The following is a 23,162-nucleotide window of genomic DNA, read 5'->3' on the forward strand; positions in this document are numbered from 1 at the left end:
CATGTACTCCTATGCAGAGGTTGAAAAGTTTCAGAAACTTACATTGAAGCCTTGGTTTTTTGGTAAGTGGTGAACATCTGTTTGCATCTAAGACATTTCCGTTAAAATGATGCTTGCTGTCAGCAATAACATATGGTGTTAATTTGTTTTTTTATTTATGTTTATTGTTTTTAAGTCAAATGATATATTTCCTTCAGAAAATTCTCCAGGGTCAGAAGTTGCTGTGGATAAATGTTGTTTGGTGATGCTTCTCCTTTCCTCTCCTTTTCCTTTATACCATTAAAAACTTCTTTGGACATCAGGAGAAATCCTGTTAGTGAGTCTGGGTATTAAGGACCAATGTGGGCAGGCTGCCACTGTTAGGATTTCTAAGAATTTTCATGATCCTGAGAGGCACATTCACAATAAGAAGAGGAGCAAGCAAAAGTACCCTGCAAGAGCTTGAAAAAGGCAGATTTGTTCAACCCGTGGAAGATGTGCTCAGTCTGCCTCCTGCTGCCTCTTCACAGCCTGTCCCCACTGTGGTCTGATTCATCCTAGGGCCAGTGGCTGCAAACCTCCCAGGGCTCTCCATCCTGTGAGATTCCTCAATCAGTTTTCCACAGGATGTTATGGTATTTAATAACCTGAGAAAAGTTTGGAACACTCTGGAAAATTGAAAAAAAAAAAAAAAAAAAAAAAGCATGCATCCCCTGTAGGAGAGAGGGCAGCAGGAGCCGGCATTTCCATAGGCAGCTTCAGGCTTTGCTTGGAAAATAGCTATTCTGGGGAGTGGTAAAATTAGCTGAAGGGTGCTCCTGGAAAAGCAATGGCCTGGGTTTGATGCCCAAAGTCCTTTCTTATCTCTGGACTGGTCAACAACACTTCTACATAGTTTTTTTGTTTATTTTTTGTTTTAAAGGACATTCTTTGTCTTAAGATAACAAATCCATCCCAAACATGGCTGATTTAACAAAGCCACCAGAGCAGAATGGCGAGGGTGATTCTTGAACCAACTAACCAGCTCTGCTACTTACCAGCTATGAGATCTTTGGCTGGCTACTTAGTTCTTAGCACCTCCATTTTCTCATCTGTATAATAGGGGAATAGGGGAATCTATTTAACTAGGTTCTTAAGAGTACTGAATGAGCTAATACTTGTAAAATACTTTCAAGGCTGCGTGGGTCAGGTAAGTACTTGTGACTTAGACCCAGATTGCTCCAAGTAGGGCAGCCTAATTTATCTCCTGCAGGCTTCCTTTCTGATTCCATACAGAACAATATTAAAAAAAAAAAAAAATACTGGAGGAGTCAAGATGGCGGAGAAGTAGCAGGCTGAGACTACTTCAGCTAGCAGGAGATCAGAGAGATAGCTTATCTAAAGATTGCAAACACCTGTAAATCCATCAGCAGATCGAAGAGAAGAAGAACAGCAATTCTGGAAACAGAAAAACAACCACTTTCTGAAAGGTAGGACTGGCGGAGAAGTTAATCCAAAGCAACGGGAAGATAGACCCCGGGGGGAGGGGCTGGCTCCTGGCAAGTGGCGGAGCACAAAATCAGGACTTTTAAAAGTCTGTTCCGCTGAGGGACATGGCTCCAGAGGCTAAACCCGGGCGAAGCCCATGCAGGGTCAGCGTGGACTCAGGTCCCGCAGGGTCACAGAAGGATCAGGGTGTCTGAGTGTCGCAGAGCTTGCGGGTATTGGAACGGGAAAGCCAGCTACAGAGACAGAGCCGACAGTGAGCTCACAGCTTGGGCTTACCTTGAACCAGCTGCAGGCTCGGTGAGCTCAGAGTGTGGCCAGAGGTCAGGCAGATGGGAGTAACTGGGCGCTATTCTCTGAGGACAAACTGAGGAGTGGGGCCCCGGGCTCTCGGCTCCTCCAGGCCGGAGACCAGGAGGCCGCCATTTGTATTCCCATCCTCCGGAACTCTACAGAAAGCGCTCAGGGAACAAAAGCTTCTGAAAGCAAACCCGAGCAGATTACTCAGCCCGGCCCCCTGGTAAGGGCGGTGCAATTCCACCTGGGGCAAAGACACTTGAGAATCACTACACCAGGCCCCTCCCCCAGAAGATCAACAAGAAATCCAGCCAAGACCAAGTTCACCTACCAAGGAGTGCGGTTTCAATGCCAAGGAAAGGAACAGAAATCCAGAGGAGGAGAAAGCAAAGCATGGAACTCATGGATTTCTCCTTGTGATTTTTTTAGTCTTGCAGTTAATTTAATTTTTTTCTTTTTCATTTTTTTTCTCTTCTTCTGCTAATTTTTTTAACTTTTACCCTTTTCTTTTTTAACGTTTTTTAACTAGTTTATCTAATATATATATTTTGTCTTTTTTATATTTTTCTTTATTCGTTTTTTTTTTTAATTCTTTTCTTTTCTTTTTTTTTTCTTTTTTTTCCTTCTTTCTTTTTGAACCTCTTTTTATCCCCTTTCTCCCCCCTCACGATTTGGGATCTCTTCTGATTTGGTTAAAGCATATTTTCCTGGGGTTGTTGCCACCCTTTTAGTATTTTACTTGCTCCTTCATATACTCTTATCTGGACAAAATGACAAGACGGAAAAATTCACCACAAAAAAAAAAAGAACAAGAGGCAGTACCGAAGGCTAGGAACCTAATCAATACAGGCATTGGTAATATGTCAGATCTAGAGTTCAGAATGACAATTCTCAAGGTTCTAGCCAGGCTCGAAAAAGGCATGGAAGATATTAGAGAAATCCTCTCCGGAGATATAAAAGCCCTTTCTGGAGAAATAAAAGAACTAAAATCTAACCAAGTTGAAATCAAAAAAGCTATTAATGAGGTGCAATCAAAAATGGAGGCTCTCACTGCTAGGATAAATGAGGCAGAAGAAAGATTTAGTGATATAGAAGACCAAATGACAGAGAATAAAGAAGCTGAGCAAAAGGGGGACAAACAGCTACTGGACAACGAGGGGAGAATTCGAGAGATAAGTGACACCATAAGACGAAACAACATTAGAATAATTGGGATTCCAGAAGAAGAAGAAAGAGAGAGGGGAGCAGAAGGTATACTGGAGAGAATTATTGGGGAGAATTTCCCCACATGGCAAAGGGAACAAGCATCAAAATTCAGGAGGTTCAGAGAACACCCCTCAAAATCAGTAAGAATAGGCCCACAACCCGTCACCTAATAGTAAAATTTACAAGTTTCAGTGACAAAGAGAAAATCCTGAAAGCAGCCCGGGAAAAGAGGTCTGTAACATACAGTGGTATAAATATTAGATTGGCAGCTGACTTATCCACAGAGACCTGGCAGGCCAGAAAGAGCTGGCATGATATTTTCAGAGCACTAAACGAGAAAATCATGCAGCCAAGAATACTATATCCAGCTAGGCTATCATTGAAAATAGAAGGAGAGATTAAAAGCTTCCAGGACAAACAAAAACTGAAAGAATTTGCAAACACCAAACCAGCCCTACAGGAAATATTGAAAGTGGTCCTCTAAGCAAAGAGAAGCCTACAAGTGGTAGATCAGTAAGGAACAGAGACAATATACAGTAACAGTCACCTTACAGGCAATACAATGGCCCTAAATTCATATCTCTCAATAGTTACCCTGAATGTTAATGGGCTAAATGCCCCAGTTAAAAAACACAGGGCATCAGAATGGATATAAAAACAAAACCCATCTATATGGTGACTCTAAGAAACTCATTTTAAGCCCGAAGACACCTCCAGATTTAAAATGAGGGGGTGGAAAAGAATTTACCATACTAATGGACATCAGAAGAAAGCAGGAGTGGCAATCCTTATATCAGATCAATTAGATTTTAAGCCAAAGACTATAATAAGAGATGAGGAAGGACACTATATCATACTCAATGGGTCTTTCCAACAAGAAGATCTAACAATTTTAAATATCTATGCCCCCAATGTGGGAGCAGCCAACTATATAAACCAATTAATTACAAAATCAAAGAAACACATCAACAATAATACAATAATAGTAGGTGACTTTCACACTCCCCTCACTGAAATGGACAGATCATCCAAGCAAAAGATCAGCAAGGAAATAAAGGCCTTAAACGACACACTGGACCAGATGGACATCACAGATATATTCAGAACATTTCATCCCAAAGCAACAGAATACACATTCTTCTCTAGTGCACATGGAACATTCTCCAGAATAGATCACATCCTTGGTCCTAAATCAGGACTCAACCGGTATCAAAAGATTGGGATCATTCCCTGCATATTTTCAGAACACAATGCTCTGAAGCTAGAACTCAACCACAAGAGGAAGTTTGGAAAGAACCCAAATACATGGAGACTAAACAGCATCCTTCTAAAGAATGAATGGGCCAACCGGGAAATTAAAGAAGAATTGAAAAAAATCATGGAAACATGATAACGAAAATACAATGGTTCAAAATCTGTGGAACACAACAAAGGCAGTCCTGAGAGGAAAATATATAGTTGTACAAGCCTTTCTCAAGAAACAAGAAAGGTCTCAGGTACACAACCTAGCCCTACACCTAAAGGAGCTGAAGAAAGAACAAGAAAGAAACCCTAAGCCCAGCAGGAGAAGAGAAATCATAAAGATCAGAGCAGAAATCAATGAAATAGAAACCAAAAAAACAATAGAGCAAATCAACGAAACTAGGAGCTGGTTCTTTGAAAGAATTAATAAAATTGATAAACTCCGGCCAGACTTATCAAAAAGAAAAGAGAAAGGACCCAAATAAATAAAATCATGAATGAAAGAGGAGAAATCACAACTAACACCAAAGAAATACAAACTATTATAAGAACATACTATGAGCAACTCTACGCCAACAAATTTGACAATCTGGAAGAAATGGATGCATTCCCAGAAACATATAAACTACCACAACTGAACCAGGAAGAAATAGAAAGCCTGAACAGACCCATAACCAGTAAGGAGATTGAAACAGTCATTAAAAACCTCCAAACAAGGGGCACCTGGGTGGCTCAGTAGGTTGGGCCGCTGCCTTCGGCTCAGGTCATGATCTCCCGGTCCTGGGATCGAGTCCCGCGTCAGGCTCTCTGCTCAGCAGGGAGCCTGCTTCCCTCTCTCTCTCTCTCTGCCTGCCTCTCCGACTACTTGTGATTTCTCTCTGTCAAATAAATGAATAAAATCTTAAAAAAAAAAAAATCTCCAAACAAACAAAAGCCCAGGGCCAGATGTCTTCCCGGGGGAATTCTACCAAACATTTAAAGAACTAATTCCTATTCTCCTGAAACTGTTCCAAAAAATAGAAATGGAAGGAAAACTTCCAAACTCATTTTATGAGGCCAGCATCACCTTGATCCCCAAACCAGACACGGATCCCATCAAAAAAGAGAGCTATAGACCAATATCCTTGAACACAGATGCAAAAATTCTCACCAAAATACTAGCCAATAGGATTCAACAGTACATTAAAAGGATTATTCACCACGACCAAGTGGGATTTATTCCAGGGCTGCAAGGTTGGTTCAACATCCGCAAATCAGTCAATGTGATACAACACATCAATAAAAGAAAGAACAAGAACCATATGATACTCTCAAAAGATGCTGAAAAAGCATTTAACAAAGTACAGCATCCCTTCCTGATCAAAACTCTTCAAAGTGTAGGGATAGAGGGCACATACCTCAATATCATCAAAGCCATCTATGAAAAACCCACCGCAAATATCATTCTCAATGGAGAAAAACTGAAAGCTTTTCCGCTAAGGTCAGGAACATGGCAGAGATGTCCATTATCACCACTTCTATTCAACATAGTACTAGAAGTCCTAGCCTCAGCCATCAGACAAGAAAAGGAAATTAAAGGCATCTAAATCAGCAAAGAAGAAGTAAAATTATCACTCTTCACAGATGATATGATACTATATGAGGAAAACCCAAAAGACTCCACTCCAAAACTGCTAGAACTTGTACAGGAATTTAGTAAAGTGTCAGGATATAAAATCAATGCACAGAAATCAGTTGCATTTCTCTATACCAACAACAAGACAGAAGAAAGAGAAATTAAGGAGTCAATCCCATTTACAATTGCACCCCAAACCATAAGATACCTAGGAATAAACCTAAACAAAGAGACACAGAATCTATACTCAGAAAACCATAAAGTACTCATGAAAGAAATTAAGGAAGACACAAAGAAATGGAAAAATGTTCCATCCTCCTGGATTGGAAGAATAAATATTGTGAAAATGTCTATGCTACCTAAAGCAATCTACACATTTAATGCAATTTCTATCAAAGTACCATCCATCTTTTTCAAAGAAATGGAACAAATAATTCTAAAATTTATATGGAACCAGAAAAGACCTTGAATAGCCAAAGAGATATTGAAAAAGAAAGCCAAAGTTGGTGGCATCACAATTCCGGACTTCAAGCTCTATTACAAAGCTGTCATCATCAAGACAGCATGGTACTGGCACAAAAACAGACCCATAGATCAATGGAACAGAATAGAGAGCCCAGAAATAGACCTTCAACTCTATGGTCACCTAATCCTTGACAAAGCAGGAAAGAATGTCCAATGGAAAAAAGACAGCCTCTTCAACAAATGGTGTTGGGAAAATTGGACAGCCACATGCAGAAAAATGAAATTGGATCATTTCCTTACACCACACACAAAAATAGACTCAAAATGGATGAAGGACCTCAATGTGCAAAAGGAATCCATCAAAATCCTTGAGGAGAACACAGGCAGCAACCTCTTCGACCTCAGCCGCAGCAACATCTTCCTAAGAACATCGCCAAAGGCAAGGGAAGCAAGGGCAAAAATGAACTATTGGGATTTCATCAAGATCAAAAGCTTTTGCACAGCAAAGGAAACAGTTAACAAAATCAAAAGACAACTGACAGAATGGGAGAAGATATTTGCAAACGACATATCAGATAAAGGACTAGTGTCCAAAATCTATAAAGAACTTAGCAAACTCAACACCCAAAGAACAAATAATCCAATCAAGAAATGGGCAGAGGACAGGAACAGACATTTCTGCAAAGAAGACATCCAGATGGCCAACAGACACATGAAAAAGTGTTCCATCTCACATGGCATCAGGGAAATACAAATCAAAACCACAATGAGATACCACCTCACGCCAGTCAGAATGGCTAAAATAAACAAGTCAGGAAATGACAGATGCTGGCGAGGATGCGGAGAAAGGGGAACCCTCCTACACTGTTGGTGGGAATGCAAGCTGGTGCAATCACTCTGGAAAACAGCATGGGGGTTCCTCAAAATGTTGAAAATAGAACTGCCCTATGACCCAGCACTTGAACTACTGGGTATTTACCTTAAAGATACAAACGTAGTGATCCAAAGGGGCACGTGCACCCGAATGTTTTTAGCAGCAATGTCTACAATAGCCAAACTATGGAAAGAACCTAGATGTCCATCAACAGATGAGTGGATAAAGAAGATGTGGTATATATACACAATGGAATACTATGCAGCCATCAAAAGAAATGAAATCTTGCCATTTGCGACAACATGGATGGAACTAGAGTGTATCGTGCTTAGCGAAATAAGTCAAGCAGAGAAAGACAACTCTCATATGATCTCCCTGATATGAGGAAGTGGTGATGCAACATGGGGGCTTAAGTGGGTAGGAGAAGAATCAATGAAACAAGATGGGGTTGGGAGGGAGACAAGCCATAAGTGACTCTTAATCTCACAAAACAAACTGAGAGTTGCTGGGGGGAGGTGGTTGGGAGAAGGGGGGTGGGGTTATGGACATTGGGGAGGGTATGTGCTTTGGTGAGTGCTGTGAAGTGTGTAAACCTGGCGATTCACAGACCTGTACCCCTGGGGATAAAAATATATTTTTATAAAAAATAAAAAATTAAAAAAAAATACTTGTGAATTATAGAAGAACCATTGGCCATATATTTATTATTCTGTAAGTTAATATTGTAGTTCCCTTCAAGTTCATATTCTATGAGTTTATTATGTAAGTGAATACTAAATAAGTATGTGGCACATTGTGTGCACTGTAGATGTTCCTGAAATAATATAAATGTAAATGCCTCTATGGGAGTGGATCCAGTTTGCTGGGTCCTTGAGAACTAGGACTTCTCCCTATGACATCTCGAGATCACGGTCACCTGAGTGTGCATGAAGTGCATAAAAACTTAATTTCTCGTTTTCAGGAAAGAGATTTCCTTTTAAGATCCAGGATTATTCAAATTAGGAGAATTTCAGAAAAAAAAAAAAAGAAAGAAAAGAAAGTCAAAGCAAGGCAAAGAAACACAAGATAAAGGCTCTGAGAAGGAGCAGTGGTCAGGGGGTGCCAAGAGAGGAGAAGCCAGTTACAATCACAAAGACTGGGAACATCCCTGACTGGGCTTCCCAGTGTGTCAAGAGCCAGGACCCAGCAATCATTATTCAGAACTTCGAACATCTGCTCATAAGGAACAACTCTAATAATATACATACTTTGTATCAGGAGGCTGTGTCCAAAGGAATAAAGTTTGGAATTCAAGTTCAAAATTTTTTTCCAAGTTCTGGTTCAGAGTATAACAAAGCTACTCCCTCACTACTATTTTCTGCCGGTTACAGAGTCCTCCTGGTTTCTATGCTTCCAAATTGTAAATGGAGTTTACATGAATGATAGAAAAATGACCTCCGAACCTTCTGATTCAGGGTTGCCATGCTTGTGTACTCTGCTTTTCTTCAACATCAGGAAGCTGCAAAGATAGCTATTCCAAACACTTGGCTTTCCCCAGTGTCCAAAGATGTTTGTTCAGAGCCTGAAGGAACCTACGGTTGTGCGGGTCCCCTTTACAGATGGGAGCCGTGGAGCGGCAGGACTTAGTTAATAACCCGGAAGCCATGGTCCCTGTCACCTGCCACGGTACTTTCTCTCTCTGCCATATCACCCTCCAATTTACAGTCAATTAGTGTTTTATGAGGCTATAAAATTGAGTAGAGGAGGTCAATATAATACATGCTATGCTTGAGTAGTACATTCCGACAAAGCTAATGATACTTTGAAAAAGTTTTGGTCATTTATACTGAGTTGATGCACCACCCTCCCTGTTGTCTGGTGGGGGGATTCTCTTTGAGTTCTCAAGGGATGCTCCGTCTGGGTTGGCTTGGCAAGTGGCCTCGCTCGGTCTCATTTGCGGTGGACATTAACAAGTCTCTCGGAGCGTCACAGTGATAGAGGGTGTCCATAAAACTAATTGGAAATGTCTGAGTTGGTCTGAAGTGTAGTCAGTTCCATTAGGCCGGGGCTCTAGGTTCCAACTTGACATAAATCTAGGAGTTTGGTGGGCTCCAGCAAAGCACAGAAGGAAAATTCTTCCTCCCTCAAACTCCCTCCCATGCCATCCAAGTCATTTGGGTCAAATCATCCCTCCACTCCTCACTTGCTGTGTGACTTGTGGCAAGCGATTTAACCTTTTTGAACCGGCTTCCTCTCCCATATAAAGGAGGAAATGAGATCCCCGTGTCTAGTTTTGTGGGGAGTGAATGAACAGGCTCTCGGCAAATGGGCATTCTTTTTGGAGCTCTCCACCCACCTTCCACCTTGTGACCGGAAGAGGATTCTTTTCTGGCTCGCTCTGATGCTCCAGTGCCTTGAAAGGAGGCCTTACCCTTTTCCTGAGGTTCTTCCCGTCATGCCACGTGTGGGAGGAGCCACTGGAGTACTCGCTGCACGTGCTCGAAAGAGACAGCTCACTGCTGCTGCAGCTGTTTCGAGGACAGAGACGTCCAGGGATGACAACCCCCAAACCAGGGCATTTCAAAGCAGGGACTCCTGATTTTGCACTCAGCTGACATTCCTAAAAAAGCAGGAGAGCTCTGAGTGAGGGCTTTGCTTAGAGGACAGCAGATACCAAGTTAATATTAGAGCGAAGGTAGCCCAGTGGTGAGAAGCAAAGCTTTTGGGTCAGACAGACTAGGGGTTCCAATCTTGGCTCTGCCTCTTACTAATACACTAGGAGGAATTACTTAATCCCTTAGAGCTACACTTTTTTTAAAAAGTGAATAATGATAATACTGACTACCTTATGGGGTTACTGCAAAGACCAAATGGGGCTCCAGGTCGGAAGCGGTATAGCACAGTACCAGGTCTAAGTAGGTGAGCTGCCCTCACCATTAGGCAGAATTACCACAGTGGAAACTTTCCACTTTAACCAGGCATATTGGTCAAAAAAATCAGATCAATATCAAGACAAGACTAATGGTCCAGAAGCATAAAGACAAGAGTAACATCTTTGGCTGTAGGGTTCAAGAGCATGAGCACTAGACTGGGAATCTAATGACCTGGACATCACACTGCTACTGGTATGACATATTGAGCAAAGAATGCATTTAACTTCCACGGACGTCAGGGTCTTCCTTTGCAGTGGGGGGGAGAGGGAGTAACAGCTCTACCAGATTACTCCCAGGGTCCCCTATGGCTCTGACAGCATCATTCCAAATCAGGACTCAAATGCCCAGAAGCCATGTGCAGTGGAGCACCAGTGAGGAATCATGAGGTTCTATTGTAAAGGCTATAGAACTTTTCATATCAGCTGGCTGTCCAAATGATAAAAACGGTCACATTGAGTAGATTTGGATTCTGCACAAAAGATCCAGGAGGTTAGAACTCTAGGGGGTAGAGGCACAGGCGACAAAGTTGTAAACATCCCAGCACATCTTGACAGCCACCTTCTCAGCTCCTAATGTAACAGATGAAGCTCCAAGAGTTGGCCAAGCTAAATTAATTTAGCATCCTGATCACAAGAACAAAGTCTCTCCTTACAGCCTCACTCCAGTCTCCTATCTATATAAAGCTTGTCTCAGAAACTCTTTGATGGGGAACCATCTGTCTTCGTGTCATTTGCAGAATGGCAAAGCTTCTTACTTATGCAATTTATTGACATTTTACTGGTGCGTTCGTTTAGTACCTGAGTACTTATCACTGTTCTCCAAATGCAATTTCAGCTGATGGTGACCAAACTCCTGTTGGAGGAAAACAAAGTGTGCTATCCTGGGAGTACTCAGGGGACATGCTAACCTCCCATGTGAGTACAGAGGCTATGTTTAATTTCCCCTCTAATCAGTATCTATAATGCTTCATAAAGTTAGATTTTCATATCAGGCATCTGCCGGCTACCAATACATTTTTGCTGCAAAACAATCCCTTTAAGTGATCTAAGAATGCCAAGGAATTTTACTACTCTCTTCCCCAACAGCTAAAAATCCGGCTCTGAATATCACTGAAAAAAAGAAATTTGTCTTAAAATTGAGCATTCAGCAATATCTGTTGATTGATGACCTCGTTTATTGGTGCATGTGGCTTAGTTAAGGGGAGTTTGTATTTGTCTGGTGACAGATGCCTACAAGCCGTGGTGCCGTTGTGTGGGAAGGTCTGACACTGACGCGTCAGCCCCCACCCAACCCCCCACACCCAAACCCGCTTTCTGAAGTGACACATCACACTTCACTTCTGCTTGGGTGCTTTCCATTTCCGCCATTCCCAAACCTCTCGCCTTTTTCGTTGTTTGATTAACTGAGGTGGTGCTTTCCTTTAGGACTGCCTCTGCTCGGACAGGGTGGTCTGTTCTCCAGAGAGAGACTGTGTCTGTGTCCTGAGAGGCCATCCAGATCTAAACTTTTCCAGAAAAAACCCTCTCTTTTCATGCTCTGCAAGGCTTCTGGTTACAGCTCGTGCTCCACCTTTCCCCAAAGTATTGAAGCTTATGTGATTTCCCTCTCTCTTCTCCCACCTGTTCCTTCCCACTCCACATCTCAACATGTTATCTGTTCTTACAATTCAACTCAATTCCCAGGACTCTTTCTACGCATAAGCATCCTTGTCCAGTTGTTGTCCACGTGTGTACCTCTGGGATGATGTTGGATTCAGAGGACAGGAAATTTGACCTCAGAGCTAGCAAAGGAAGGAACTGCTGCGGCTTTTTTTTTTTTTTAATTTAATTTTTTTTCAGTGTTCTAAAACTCATTGTTTATGCACCACAACCAGTGTTCCTTGCAATACTACTCTGAGAAACAAACTGAGGGCTTTGAAGGGGAGTGGGGAGAGGGGCTGGGTGAGCCTGGTGGTGGGTATTAAGGAGGGCACATACTGCATACAATAGCTGCCTCTTCTTGACCGTGAATGTGAGCTGCCCGGATGGGGAGGTGGGGAAGGCCCATCACTGTCGTGTAGAGGAAGATGGGGTTGAGGTAGTAAGCAGGGATGTGTAGGCTTCCTGTACTTCACTGTGCACACATAACATCTGAGATCTTGCTAAACGCAGATTTGGATTCAGCCATGCTGAAGTGGAATCAGATATGTCATATTTTGGGGACATTTCCAGGTGTTTCGATGCTGCTGGTCCAGGACTTTGAGTAGAAAGCCCCCAGGGGAAGCTGTGAGAGAGGTCTACCTCCTATGTGGGTTATTTGGTAGTGAGTTGTGTCACCTCACAGCCTGATTGGGACTGTGTGGAGCAGGATGAAGGGGATGTCCGAAGCCTACCCCTGGGCCATGCACTGGGGAGTGTGTGTGTGTGTGTGTGAAAGAGTGTGTGTGTTGGGGCAATTACAGGCTAATTTCTTACAAAGAAGAGGGCCAGGGTCACCTGGGTGGCTTGGCTGGTTAAGCATCTGCTTTCAGCGCAGCTCATCCAGGATCCTGGGACAGAGCCCTACATTGGACTCCCAGCTCAGCAGGAAGTCTGCTTCTTCCTCTCCCTCTGTCTGTCCTCCTGCTTCTGGACATACCCAGTAACTCTCTGTCTCTATTAAAAAAAATAAAATCTTAAAAAAAAAATAAAATCTTAAAAAAAAAAATTAACAGAAGAAGAGGGCCAGTCCTCCCTACTAAGGCATTATATTTTCCCTACCTTAAATAATCAGCGTTTGAATTTAATAAGGGATCCAGGATCTCAATCACAGTTGCAACGCGAGCTCCTTTTTCCTGCAGTTTCCTTCATCAGCACAATATTATCAAGCAGGATTATCTACTCCAGCGAAGAGCTAACTGTTCTGTGGCTGAGAGCTTGAACTTTAAAGCCATGTACCAGGCTGAAATCCTGGCTCTTCCACTTGCTAACTCCTTGACTTTGGGGAAGTTACTTAACCCTTCCTTGCCTTAATTTTTTTCTTTGTAAATGGAGATGAGGAAAGCACTGACCACTTAAGATCACTGTGAATGTGAACAGCCCCTGGCATATAGTAATGCTTAGTAACATCCAGGTGTTTCTACTATTAACTTTTGTTAAGATCCATGTGTCTTGACTCTCAAAGTAAATCCTAAGTTTACTTTGAGAGTTTACTCCCTCAGAGACGCCATATTGTTCTTTTTACTGTACCAGTGTTGTCTGATGCCTCACACACCAGAACAGGACTGAGCAACAGCCAAAAGTGCAGGTGCACTTTGTTTCTGGAAGTCCTGATGCGAGTTTCTGTAGAGACATGCTAGCAGATACCTGTCTGGTGTCATTCCCCATCTTTGCTGTGGTGTTATGTGGCTGAGGCACCGTACCAAGTGTGAAGAAGAACAGGAGAGGACTAAACAGCAGAGATCTTACTATTGCCCCAGTGTTGTTAGCGGGAATTGGGGGACCAGCATTTTATGGGTTATGTCATGTCATCCTCAACACAATTTTCAGAAACAGAAAAGAAGTATCATTATACTCATTCTTCAGATGGGGAAATTGAGGCACGGAGGCATTAAGATCTTACGTAAGGTCCCCCAGCCAGTACAACCTTCTAATATTGGGCCCAGGTTCTAGCCCCACTGCCATAGCACAGATAAGGCCTTCACAACAAGCAGAACTGGACGAACACTGACCACCAAGCACCCAACTGGGAAGAGTTATAATTTGTGACAGATAATGATTATTATTAAACTTATTCTCTGCCCAAGAAAATGGATAGTGGTTTCCATTGTAACATTCTCCTTACTACGTGGAATTCACTGGCAAAATACTCCCTGTTTGCACTACTTGAAATGTACTTTTCTCATTGTGTGTTTTAGATCACTACCTTGGGTGACTCATAGGCTTTAACATCCTTATTGAGAAATGCAATACAAAATCCACAATTTCAGTTTAAAAAAGGAGAGGGACAGAGAGAATGATGGCAAGAGTTTCTTGAGTAAATACTGCACACTTAAAAAATTCCTGACCTTAAGGCCCTATGATAGATTGGACGCCATTATGGTCTTCATGAATTTTAAAGTGACAGCATTCCATTGAAATTTAATTCCAATATAAACTGAGAATATTTACCTTTGATACAGAATATCCTATCTACACTGATAAAATTGTACAGTAAAATCAAAAGCCAATTATCCACAGATGTTCATCCATCATTGTTTTAGGCCTAATGTTTTTCATTACACATTTATTTGGCTCTTGTATTTTCCAAGTTACTTGCTTTATGTGGATGAGAGTTAAAAGCCACGCTGCTTGAAGTTTTGCCAAATAAGCACAAAGCTAACCCTAGCAAAAGGAAAAAAATGTACAGCCCATGAATTTTTAAAAGTTCATACATAATATATCATAAAAGTAGGATGAATAATATAGGACATGGGCTTTAATAAAAAGCTCCTTGACCATTTCTCAGAGACTTTGAGATGTAATCAATACCCAAAAAGGTATCTTGGGGACAAAGCAAAGATTTATGATATTTTTGCTGGGAGTGACACTTTCTGCTTACTCTATCAGCTGGGGGACATGATATTGAATTTCAGAGAACACAAGAAAGGGAGGTATTTTTATCTGCCTGACAACGCTTCAAGGATGTGCTTTATGGTTCACTTGTGACATCATATTTGATGGAAGGAAAATAACCTAAACAAGTGATCTGAAGGCAGAGGGGAGACTCACATGCATCTCAACATCAGTCCGTGACTGCGTCAGACTTCGGCTTCTTTCCATGTCTGAAAGCAAATCTCCGGATGAAAGATCTAAGATACGTGAGTGAAGTTTCTAGGTGGAAACAAGCAGAAACATGGCATAGCGATGACTTCATTGTTTGTTTCAAAATCCTGCCTTGGACAGCTAAATCTCAAAGGAGTTGACGTTTCTAGATTAGATAATACATAGCCTACCTCCAAAAAGTTTATTCTAGTTTGTTGGCAACACACACACACACACACACACACACACGCAAACTCGAGCTTATAAATAATAATCACGCTCTCACAGTTTGTCAGTCTGTGCTGGAAAATAAGTAGTAGGAAAAAGTAAGTTGTAGGTGGAAAATAAGTAGCAGGAAAGACATAAATCATCCAATACACTTATTGGCTGGTATGAAAATTAACTTTTGATATCCACATTAGAAAACAATCACCATGTTAACCTTATTACGTTGAGCAGTGGTTAAAATCTGAGCAAATAATTATAAAAGTGACCTTATTTCTAAATAGCATTGATCTTGTAAAATCTTCCCTTGGACACATTTTAACTCAAAGTCATTAATGTCATCTGTTAGGAACAATTAATGTGAATAGAAAATAATTGCATCTGGGATCTGGGGACTTGGAGGATATTGTACATTAATATTCACATGCTATTTGATTATATACCCAATTCTTTATTTCGGCTTTGCTTGGGAGGCCTGCTAAACCAGGGACATTTCACTATATTAATCTTCATACTAATTACTTAAAGCTTTTCTGTGGACATTAAATTTGATCTGTTTAATTGCAAATACAATAAAACTCCTGATTTATGTCTAATGTTTCTGCTAGCCTGATGACAATTTAAAATGGTACTTGTAGCCTGGTTGGTCTTGGTTACAACTTTTGTGACTTCGGACACTAAAAAATCGAATTGGGTAAGTAAATAATGTAGCTAAGCGAGCCTCCCTGACCTCTGCAAAGTTTTACTGGTCCTTTCTCTTCCTGGAAAGGCCCTGCTGCATACTGATGTGGATCCAGGAAACGTCTCAGATTCTGTGCCACTAATTAATGTTAGGATCCTCTTGGAGTACAGGGGTGGCCCCACGGGTCCCTCTGTCCTCGCAGATGCACCACCTTGTCAGCAGAGACCATAAACTCTGCTGACACGAGGCACATTAGCTACATTCTCCATTGAACTCCCTATAGCCTGAACTTACATGAGAGCCCTGTGTACTTGCTTGGATGGTCACCTGACAGACATGCCTTCAGCGGCCGAGCGAGGGAGGGTGCTGAGGTAGGACTGTGTTGCCTCCCTCTGCAGGAGCAAAGGCACTTTTTTCTGCTATGGCTCATCCTCCTTCTTCCAAGTGAAGCTCTAAATCACTATTTGCTTCAGACCAATACTTGGACTTCCCTCAATCTGTGTTTGCAGAGTACTTTCACCAAAATGGGCCTAAATCTTAACCTGGTTGCCTGTTATTTTGAAAGTTCTAATTTCTCCAGCAGAGCTAAGACATCAATAGGTAACTAGAATCAGGATATTGTTTCTACATGATTTTTAGAATGCTTACCCCAAGCTCCCTCTAGAAACTGAGTCTCCTGAGGACAACAATCACAGTGGGTAATACTCAGTGAGTAGTATTGTAGTTTCTAAAGGAAAGATGTCTTTATATTTTTCTCACCCACACAGAGGTTTTAAAGTTTGAGAGAGTGCCAAAAGAATGATAATGTTCTGAGACCTAAGGAAACACTTATCAATATGCAAACAGTCCAAGAAGTTATAGGAAATGACATTCAAGAAAAGAAATGATGAATTTGAGTGGTATGTCATGTGATTTTAGGGAAGAGTCCTTCTCGTTTAGACATCTGAGGTAATTTGGTTCATGGTTGCTTTTCACTGATCAAATATATGATGTCATCCTTTGCTTTCTGCATGAATATATGTATGCATAAATGCATCCTCCTAGATGATGTTATATTTTTTTTTTTTTTTAAAGATTTTATTTATTTGACAGAGAGAGATCACAAGTAGACGGAGAAGCAGGCAGAGAGAGAGAGGGAGGAAGCAGGCTTCCTGCTGAGCAGAGAGCCCGACGCGGGGCTCGATCCCAGAACCCTGAGATCATGTCCCGAGCCGAAGGCAGCGGCTCAACCCACTGAGCCACCCAGGCGCCCCGATGATGTTATATTTTAGCAATGTATAGCCAAACGCTCAGTTCCCCTCAGTTGAAGTCAGTAACATTATGTGGGAGATGGGACAGGTCCTGGCTCAAGGGGCCAGGAGACATTAGCTCCAGCTCTCTAAGGCACGAATGTTACCAGGTCTTGGGAATGTAACTGAATCTGCCTCAGATTCCTTGCTGGTGACAGAGGGCTGAGAGTGGCTCCTTAACCTACTCCACAGGTAGGGAGAGGAGTTGCCATAGTCAGGAACAGGAATAGGTAAGATAGTACACTGAAATTCACAGAGCCTTACACCAATTACTTGTCAAAACTGAGAGTCGATGGTAGGCAATTTCTTGAATGCTAAGGCACACATGAATCCTCTGTTGTCACAGTTTCTGCATATGTAAGGCAAATACAAAATGACTTGGAAAACAAAATCTATTTCTGTGTTGAGGCCACAGGCAAGAAAATGGTAGGTAAATATCATCCTTCCACACAACTTGCTTTAAATAACCATGAAAGCTCGCAAGCTCAGAGATGTTCCACTTCCTTTTTGCTGGTGGTGTTACACCACCTTAAAATAAGAATTTTTATGAAAGGCTTATATTTTCACACATGTATAGGTATAGTTATAGTATAATAAATATATTCCAACAGACACACACCTACGGGGTGTGCAAGAGAATAAGCACATCCCTTTTCAAACTGGTCCTGTGATGTTATCTGTACTTAATAAAGGGCTTGATGCAAAGTATGTAGAATGTATACATGGGGAATTCAAGTAAAGCTATTGTCAGGAAGAGTAAAACTGACAGGATAAAGCCGTGACCTCTTGAAAGAAGTCTACCTCTTCAAGGGGAAAATTCTCAGCACATATCTACCTACAGTTCATGTTCACTATCAGTGTCCATCTGGATAACACCTCTTACCCGAAATAATTCAAAATCAGAATTTTTAACCTGAAAAGCTAGAGGAATCTTGGATTGAGCCATGATTTTTTTTTTTTTTAACATTTAGACATGAAAGGTAGCCAGATTATTCAGTATAGGTTTGAAATTGACCTCACATCGCCTCTTACGTTATCTCCGTAACTGAGATTCCACTCGGTCTTAGAAATCAAGACTCCCGGCCTTACACATTTCCTAAGCAGAGGTCAGTGAGATCTCTTTGCTTAAACGGGCTCTTTGATGAAAAGAGTCTACCCCTCCCTTCCTGGCAGGCTGGTTTCAATTGTCTCCCGAATGAGTCCCTCTCACTTCTGAGCTGATGCTTTTGTCCATTTTCACATGGCACACTCTCCCTGCTCCTGCCCACTCACCCAAGCCCTACTCATTGTGCAGGATTGCGTTAAAAGCCTTTCCCTAAGACCGCCCTTCATCTCTAGGCCCTACCGACTTCCACACCCAGCCAGATGATAGAGGCCTGGTTATTTCTGATTGTACCTGAGGGGCGTGACTGATGAATTGCTCCCATGCATAGGGTCCACTTTCCTAACAAGGTGATCGGCTCTGTGGGAATGCAGGACAAGCCCTGTATATCTGCTTTGCCCCTGTGGCAGGAACTGGCTAACCGTCATGGAATGGATTCCCCCCTTCTCTCTGGGTGCACAGCTGGACTGCATTTCCCAGCCTGCTTTGCAGCTGGTGTGGTCGTGTGACACGGTTAGTTCTAGACAGTGGAGTGTGGGTAAAAGCGATGTCTCTCTCGGCCCAGGACCATCCTTAGCATGAGGGTGCCATGCTCTTTCTGCTCCCACTGGCTTGATGCAGCCAACTGAGCAGAGCAACCTTTGCAAACCACGTGTTAAAGATAGAGCCACCGGGTAGAAGGGGTTGGGGTTCCCAAATTGCCAACGGAAAGGATGCTACCTGTGGATCAGAGATAACGTGTTTGGACTTTCCATGAGGAAGAAATCAATGTGCACTGAGCCATTATTCATGTGGGGGTTTGTTATCATGATTCATATTAGCTCGGCTGAGATGGCCCTTCTCCTGAGATAAGCACTCTGTAGCAGACAGGGTAGACACTCACTCCCTCAGTCAACACACCCACACTCACACGCACACATACGCACTATATGTATATATACGCATTCACACACATATTCATACGTGTATATTTGTTTATGTCAGCGGACCAAGATGACTTCTCACACTGAGGGACGTTCAGCTTCCCAGGGAAAAGGCGTCCTTACAGTCACTCTGCAGGCGCAGGGGGAGGGATCTGTGTGATGTGCCACAGTGTGTTACCATCCACAGCCCAAACACACCCTGTGCCAGGGTGAGCTACCAAACCGGGCTCTGGGGGCCCAGCAGTGTGAGGGCAGTGAGGGCCAGAACCACCCTGGGTCGGTACAATTTGGTGGGTTCCCCTGCCTTGGTTCTGCCCCTGAGATGTCCTCCACACAGTTCTGAAACTGTAATTTAAAGCAGAGAAACATCCCCCTGGACAGACTGCACGCAGGACTGGCCGTTCTCTCTCAGGTGGGATGAAGATGGAGGGGCCCCCCTTCAGAGCAGCACATTCTGGAAGAGCAGCTCTCCCGTTCATGATGGCAGTGGGGACTAGAGCACATGGCACCCTTGAGCCTTCGGAGCTGGGCTGGAGGGCCACTTTCCCATTGCCTGCTTCTCTCCTCACTCACAGAGCTGCTGTTCTGCGGGAGCTCAGTGAAGTCTCCTTGCATTTAATAGAATTCTGCCTCTGGGTTTTTGCTCAGTATGGAAATGAGGTCTTAACATTAAGGCCCTGATAGCTAAGGCCAGGAAGACAGTGAATCCTGAGTCAGGGACACAAGGTGATGGTAAAAAGCTGATCTTTATTGGAGAAATTTGGGCAGCATGGGAAGCCAGGATGGAAAAATCCACTGAAATAAGGTGACGAGCAGCATTTTCATTTACTGATGTACTTCCTGACGTTTGAAAAGGAACATGTAGATTTTTTCATGCCAGGATCTCAGAAGTTATTAACTCAGCGTAAGAGGCAAAGAGGAAAGGACTTTGCTGCCTTCTCTTTGAGTCAGATTTGGTGAGAGAAATAATCTAGGACCATAATCGTGCATATAATTATTCTTCCCTCTAACTATTAAAATCCAAATATCTGTACAAAAGAGAAGTTATGGGCGTGAATGTGGCATCTATCTGATTAATGGGATCTACCAACATGAGTAATTTAAGTTCAGCAGCAGAGGTAGACGTGAATCAGTGTTTTTAATCCGATCTGCCTCAGTCCCCTTGATTTACTTAACCTTGGTGGATACTACAATATGCATATCCTGAATTCTACCCACGGCCTCTGGTATATTCTTCAGAGTTACTTCTTTCTCTTTGTCAAACAAGGCTCCCAGTTAAAGGGGATGGTGTCTATGCCCACAGTTCTTGAATTCCTGTTTTATTTATAAAGTGAGAAGATCTGTTATTGCCACATGAATTACTGCTAAACCTTCAGTGATCACACCTCTGTTCACAATATGCTCCACTCATCTGAAGGCATTTTCTACCCTCAAAAGTTCATAGTAGGATATTTAGTAGAAGGATGGAGGAATTTCTCAAAATCTGCCTGGTTACCACTGGTATCTCTAACTATTCAGCATCCTCGACCCAGGAGATGGGATATCAGGGCATCCCCTCGTCTCCCCTTCCCCCACTCCTTTGCTGAGTGCCGCTGCTCTCACTGTCTTGGCTGGCTGCCCATTTGGACATAGCCTTATTTTAAGGTTCACCCTCACCTGGCTCCAGGACTGATATCTCGAAGGAAGAACTCACTGCTTCTTCAGCTTCAGCTTTGTTTGCAGATCACCCTCTCTCCACTTTGAAGAGCTGATCTCAACTCACGGCTTCCAGGAAGCATCCTAGAGTCCCACCCTGCTCCCTCAACTCAGCCCCAGGCTGGCCCTGAGCCGTCTGTTTCATCTCTTTTAATCCCACCACAAGGAAAGCAAGTCTGGAGTGTACTACTATGTAATCCTTGGAGCATCTTTTGATACTGCTAACTTCAGACGATTTCCTGTGAGTTCACCACCTTTCTGGATATCCTCTGTTACAGGGCAGAAAACACAGGTGGTAGATTTGGTATATGTTTAAAAGACATGTTCTATGTTCATCAAGGATATCGGTCTATAGCTCTCTTTTTTGGTGGGATCCTTGTCTGGTTTTGGGATCAAGGTGATGCTGGCCTCATAAAATGAGTTGGGAAGTTTTCCTTCCATTTCTATTTTTTGGAACAGTTTCAGGAGAATAGGAATTAGTTCTTCTTTAAATGTTTGGTAGAATTCCCCCGGGAAGCCGTCTGGCCCTGGGCTTTTGTTTGTTTGGAGATTTTTAATGACTGTTTCAATCTCCTTACTGGTTATGGGTCTGTTCAGGCTTTCTATTTCTTCCTGGTTCAGTTGCGGTAGTTTATATGTTTCTAGGAATGCATCCATTTCTTCCAGATTGTCAAATTTATTGCCGTAGAGTTGCTCATAGTATGTTCTTATAATAGTTTGTATTTCTTTGGTGTTAGTTGTGATCTCTCCTCTTTCATTCATGATTTTATTTATTTGGGTCCTTTCTCTTTTCTTTTTGATAAGTCGGGCCAGGGGTTTATCAATTTTATTAATTCTTTCAAAGAACCAGCTCCTAGTTTCGTTGATTTGTTCTATTGTTTTTTTGGTTTCTATTTCATTGATTTCTGCTCTGATCTTTATGATTTCTCTTCTCCTGCTGGGCTTAGGGTTTCTTTCTTGTTCTTTCTCCAGCTCTTTTAGGTGTAGGGTTAGGTTGTGTACCTGAGACCTTTCTTGTTTCTTGAGAAAGGCTTGTACCGCTATATATTTTCCTCTCAGGACTGCCTTTGTTGTGTCCCACAGATTTTGAACCGTTGTATTTTCATTATCATTTGTTTCCATGATTTTTTTCAATTCTTCTTTAATTTCCCGGTTGACCCATTCATTCTTTAGAAGGATACTGTTTAGTCTCCATGTATTTGGGTTCTTTCCAAACTTCCTTTTGTGGTTGAGTTCTAGCTTTAGAGCATTGTGGTCTGAAAATATGCAGGGAATGATCCCAATCTTTTGATACCGGTTGAGTCCTGATTTAGGACCGAGGATGTGATCTATTCTGGAGAATGTTCCATGTGCACTAGAGAAGAATGTGTATTCTGTTGCTTTGGGATGAAATATTCTGAATATATCTGTGATGTCCATCTGGTCCAGTGTGTCATTTAAGGCCTTTATTTCCTTGCTGATCTTTTGCTTGGATGACCTGTCCATTTCAGTGAGGGGAGTGTTAAAGTCCCCTACTATCATTGTATTATTGTTGATGTGTTTCTTTGATTTTGTTATTAATTGGTTTATATAGTTGGCTGCTCCCACATTGGGGGCATAGATATTTAAAATTGTTAAATCTTCTTGTTGGACAGACCCTTTGAGTATGATATAGTGTCCTTCCTCATCTCTTATTATAGTCTTTGGCTTAAAATCTAATTGATCTGATATAAGGATTGCCACTCCTGCTTTCTTCTGATGTCCATTAGCATGGTAAATTCTTTTCCACCCCCTCACTTTAAATCTGGAGGTGTCTTCGGGCTTAAAATGTGTTTCTTGGAGGCAACATATAGATGGGTTTTGTTTTTTTTATCCATTCTGACAGATGCGAAAATACTCAACAAAATACTAGCCAATAGGATTCAACAGTACATTAAAAAGATTATTCACCACGACCAAGTGGGATTTATTCCAGGGCTGCAAGGTTGGTTCAACATCCGCAAATCAGTCAATGTGATACAACACATCAATAAAAGAAAGAACAAGAACCATATGATACTCTCAATAGATGCTGAAAAAGCATTTGACAAAGTACAACATCCCTTCCTGATCAAAACTCTTCAAAGTGTAGGGATAGAGGGCACATACCTCAATATCATCAAAGCCATCTATGAAAAACCCACCGCAAATATCATTCTCAATGGAGAAAAACTGAAAGCTTTTCCGCTAAGGTCAGGAACACGGCAGGGATGTCCATTATCACCACTGCTATTCAACATCGTACTAGAGGTCCTAGCCTCAGCAATCAGACAACAAAAGGAAATTAAAGGCATCCAAATCGGCAAAGAAGAAGTCAAATTATCACTCTTCGCAGATGATATGATACTATATGTGGAAAACCCAAAAGACTGCACTCCAAAACTGCTAGAACT

General features: G+C 42.1%; 1 protein-coding gene across 7 annotated transcripts in view; it reads right to left on the reverse strand.

The window, feature by feature from the left end:
* The window catches only part of NCKAP5 (NCK associated protein 5), a 971,589-nt gene that overhangs the window by 110,852 nt on the left and 837,575 nt on the right, over nucleotides 1-23,162 (reverse strand). For all 7 annotated transcript variants that reach the window (XM_045066496.1, XM_045066499.1, XM_045066498.1 and 4 more), the window contains 2 exons: nucleotides 14,803-14,904; nucleotides 9,574-9,762 (listed from right to left, as the gene is read on the reverse strand). In XM_045066496.1, the coding sequence (XP_044922431.1) occupies nucleotides 9,574-9,762; nucleotides 14,803-14,904 (291 nt within the window). The remainder of the gene's footprint in view (nucleotides 1-9,573; nucleotides 9,763-14,802; nucleotides 14,905-23,162) is intronic.

This window comes from Mustela putorius, unplaced genomic scaffold, assembly GCF_011764305.1.
Source record: "Mustela putorius furo isolate JIRA1106 unplaced genomic scaffold, ASM1176430v1.1 tig00003867_pilon_pilon_pilon, whole genome shotgun sequence".
NCBI classification, from domain to species: domain Eukaryota; kingdom Metazoa; phylum Chordata; class Mammalia; order Carnivora; family Mustelidae; genus Mustela; species Mustela putorius.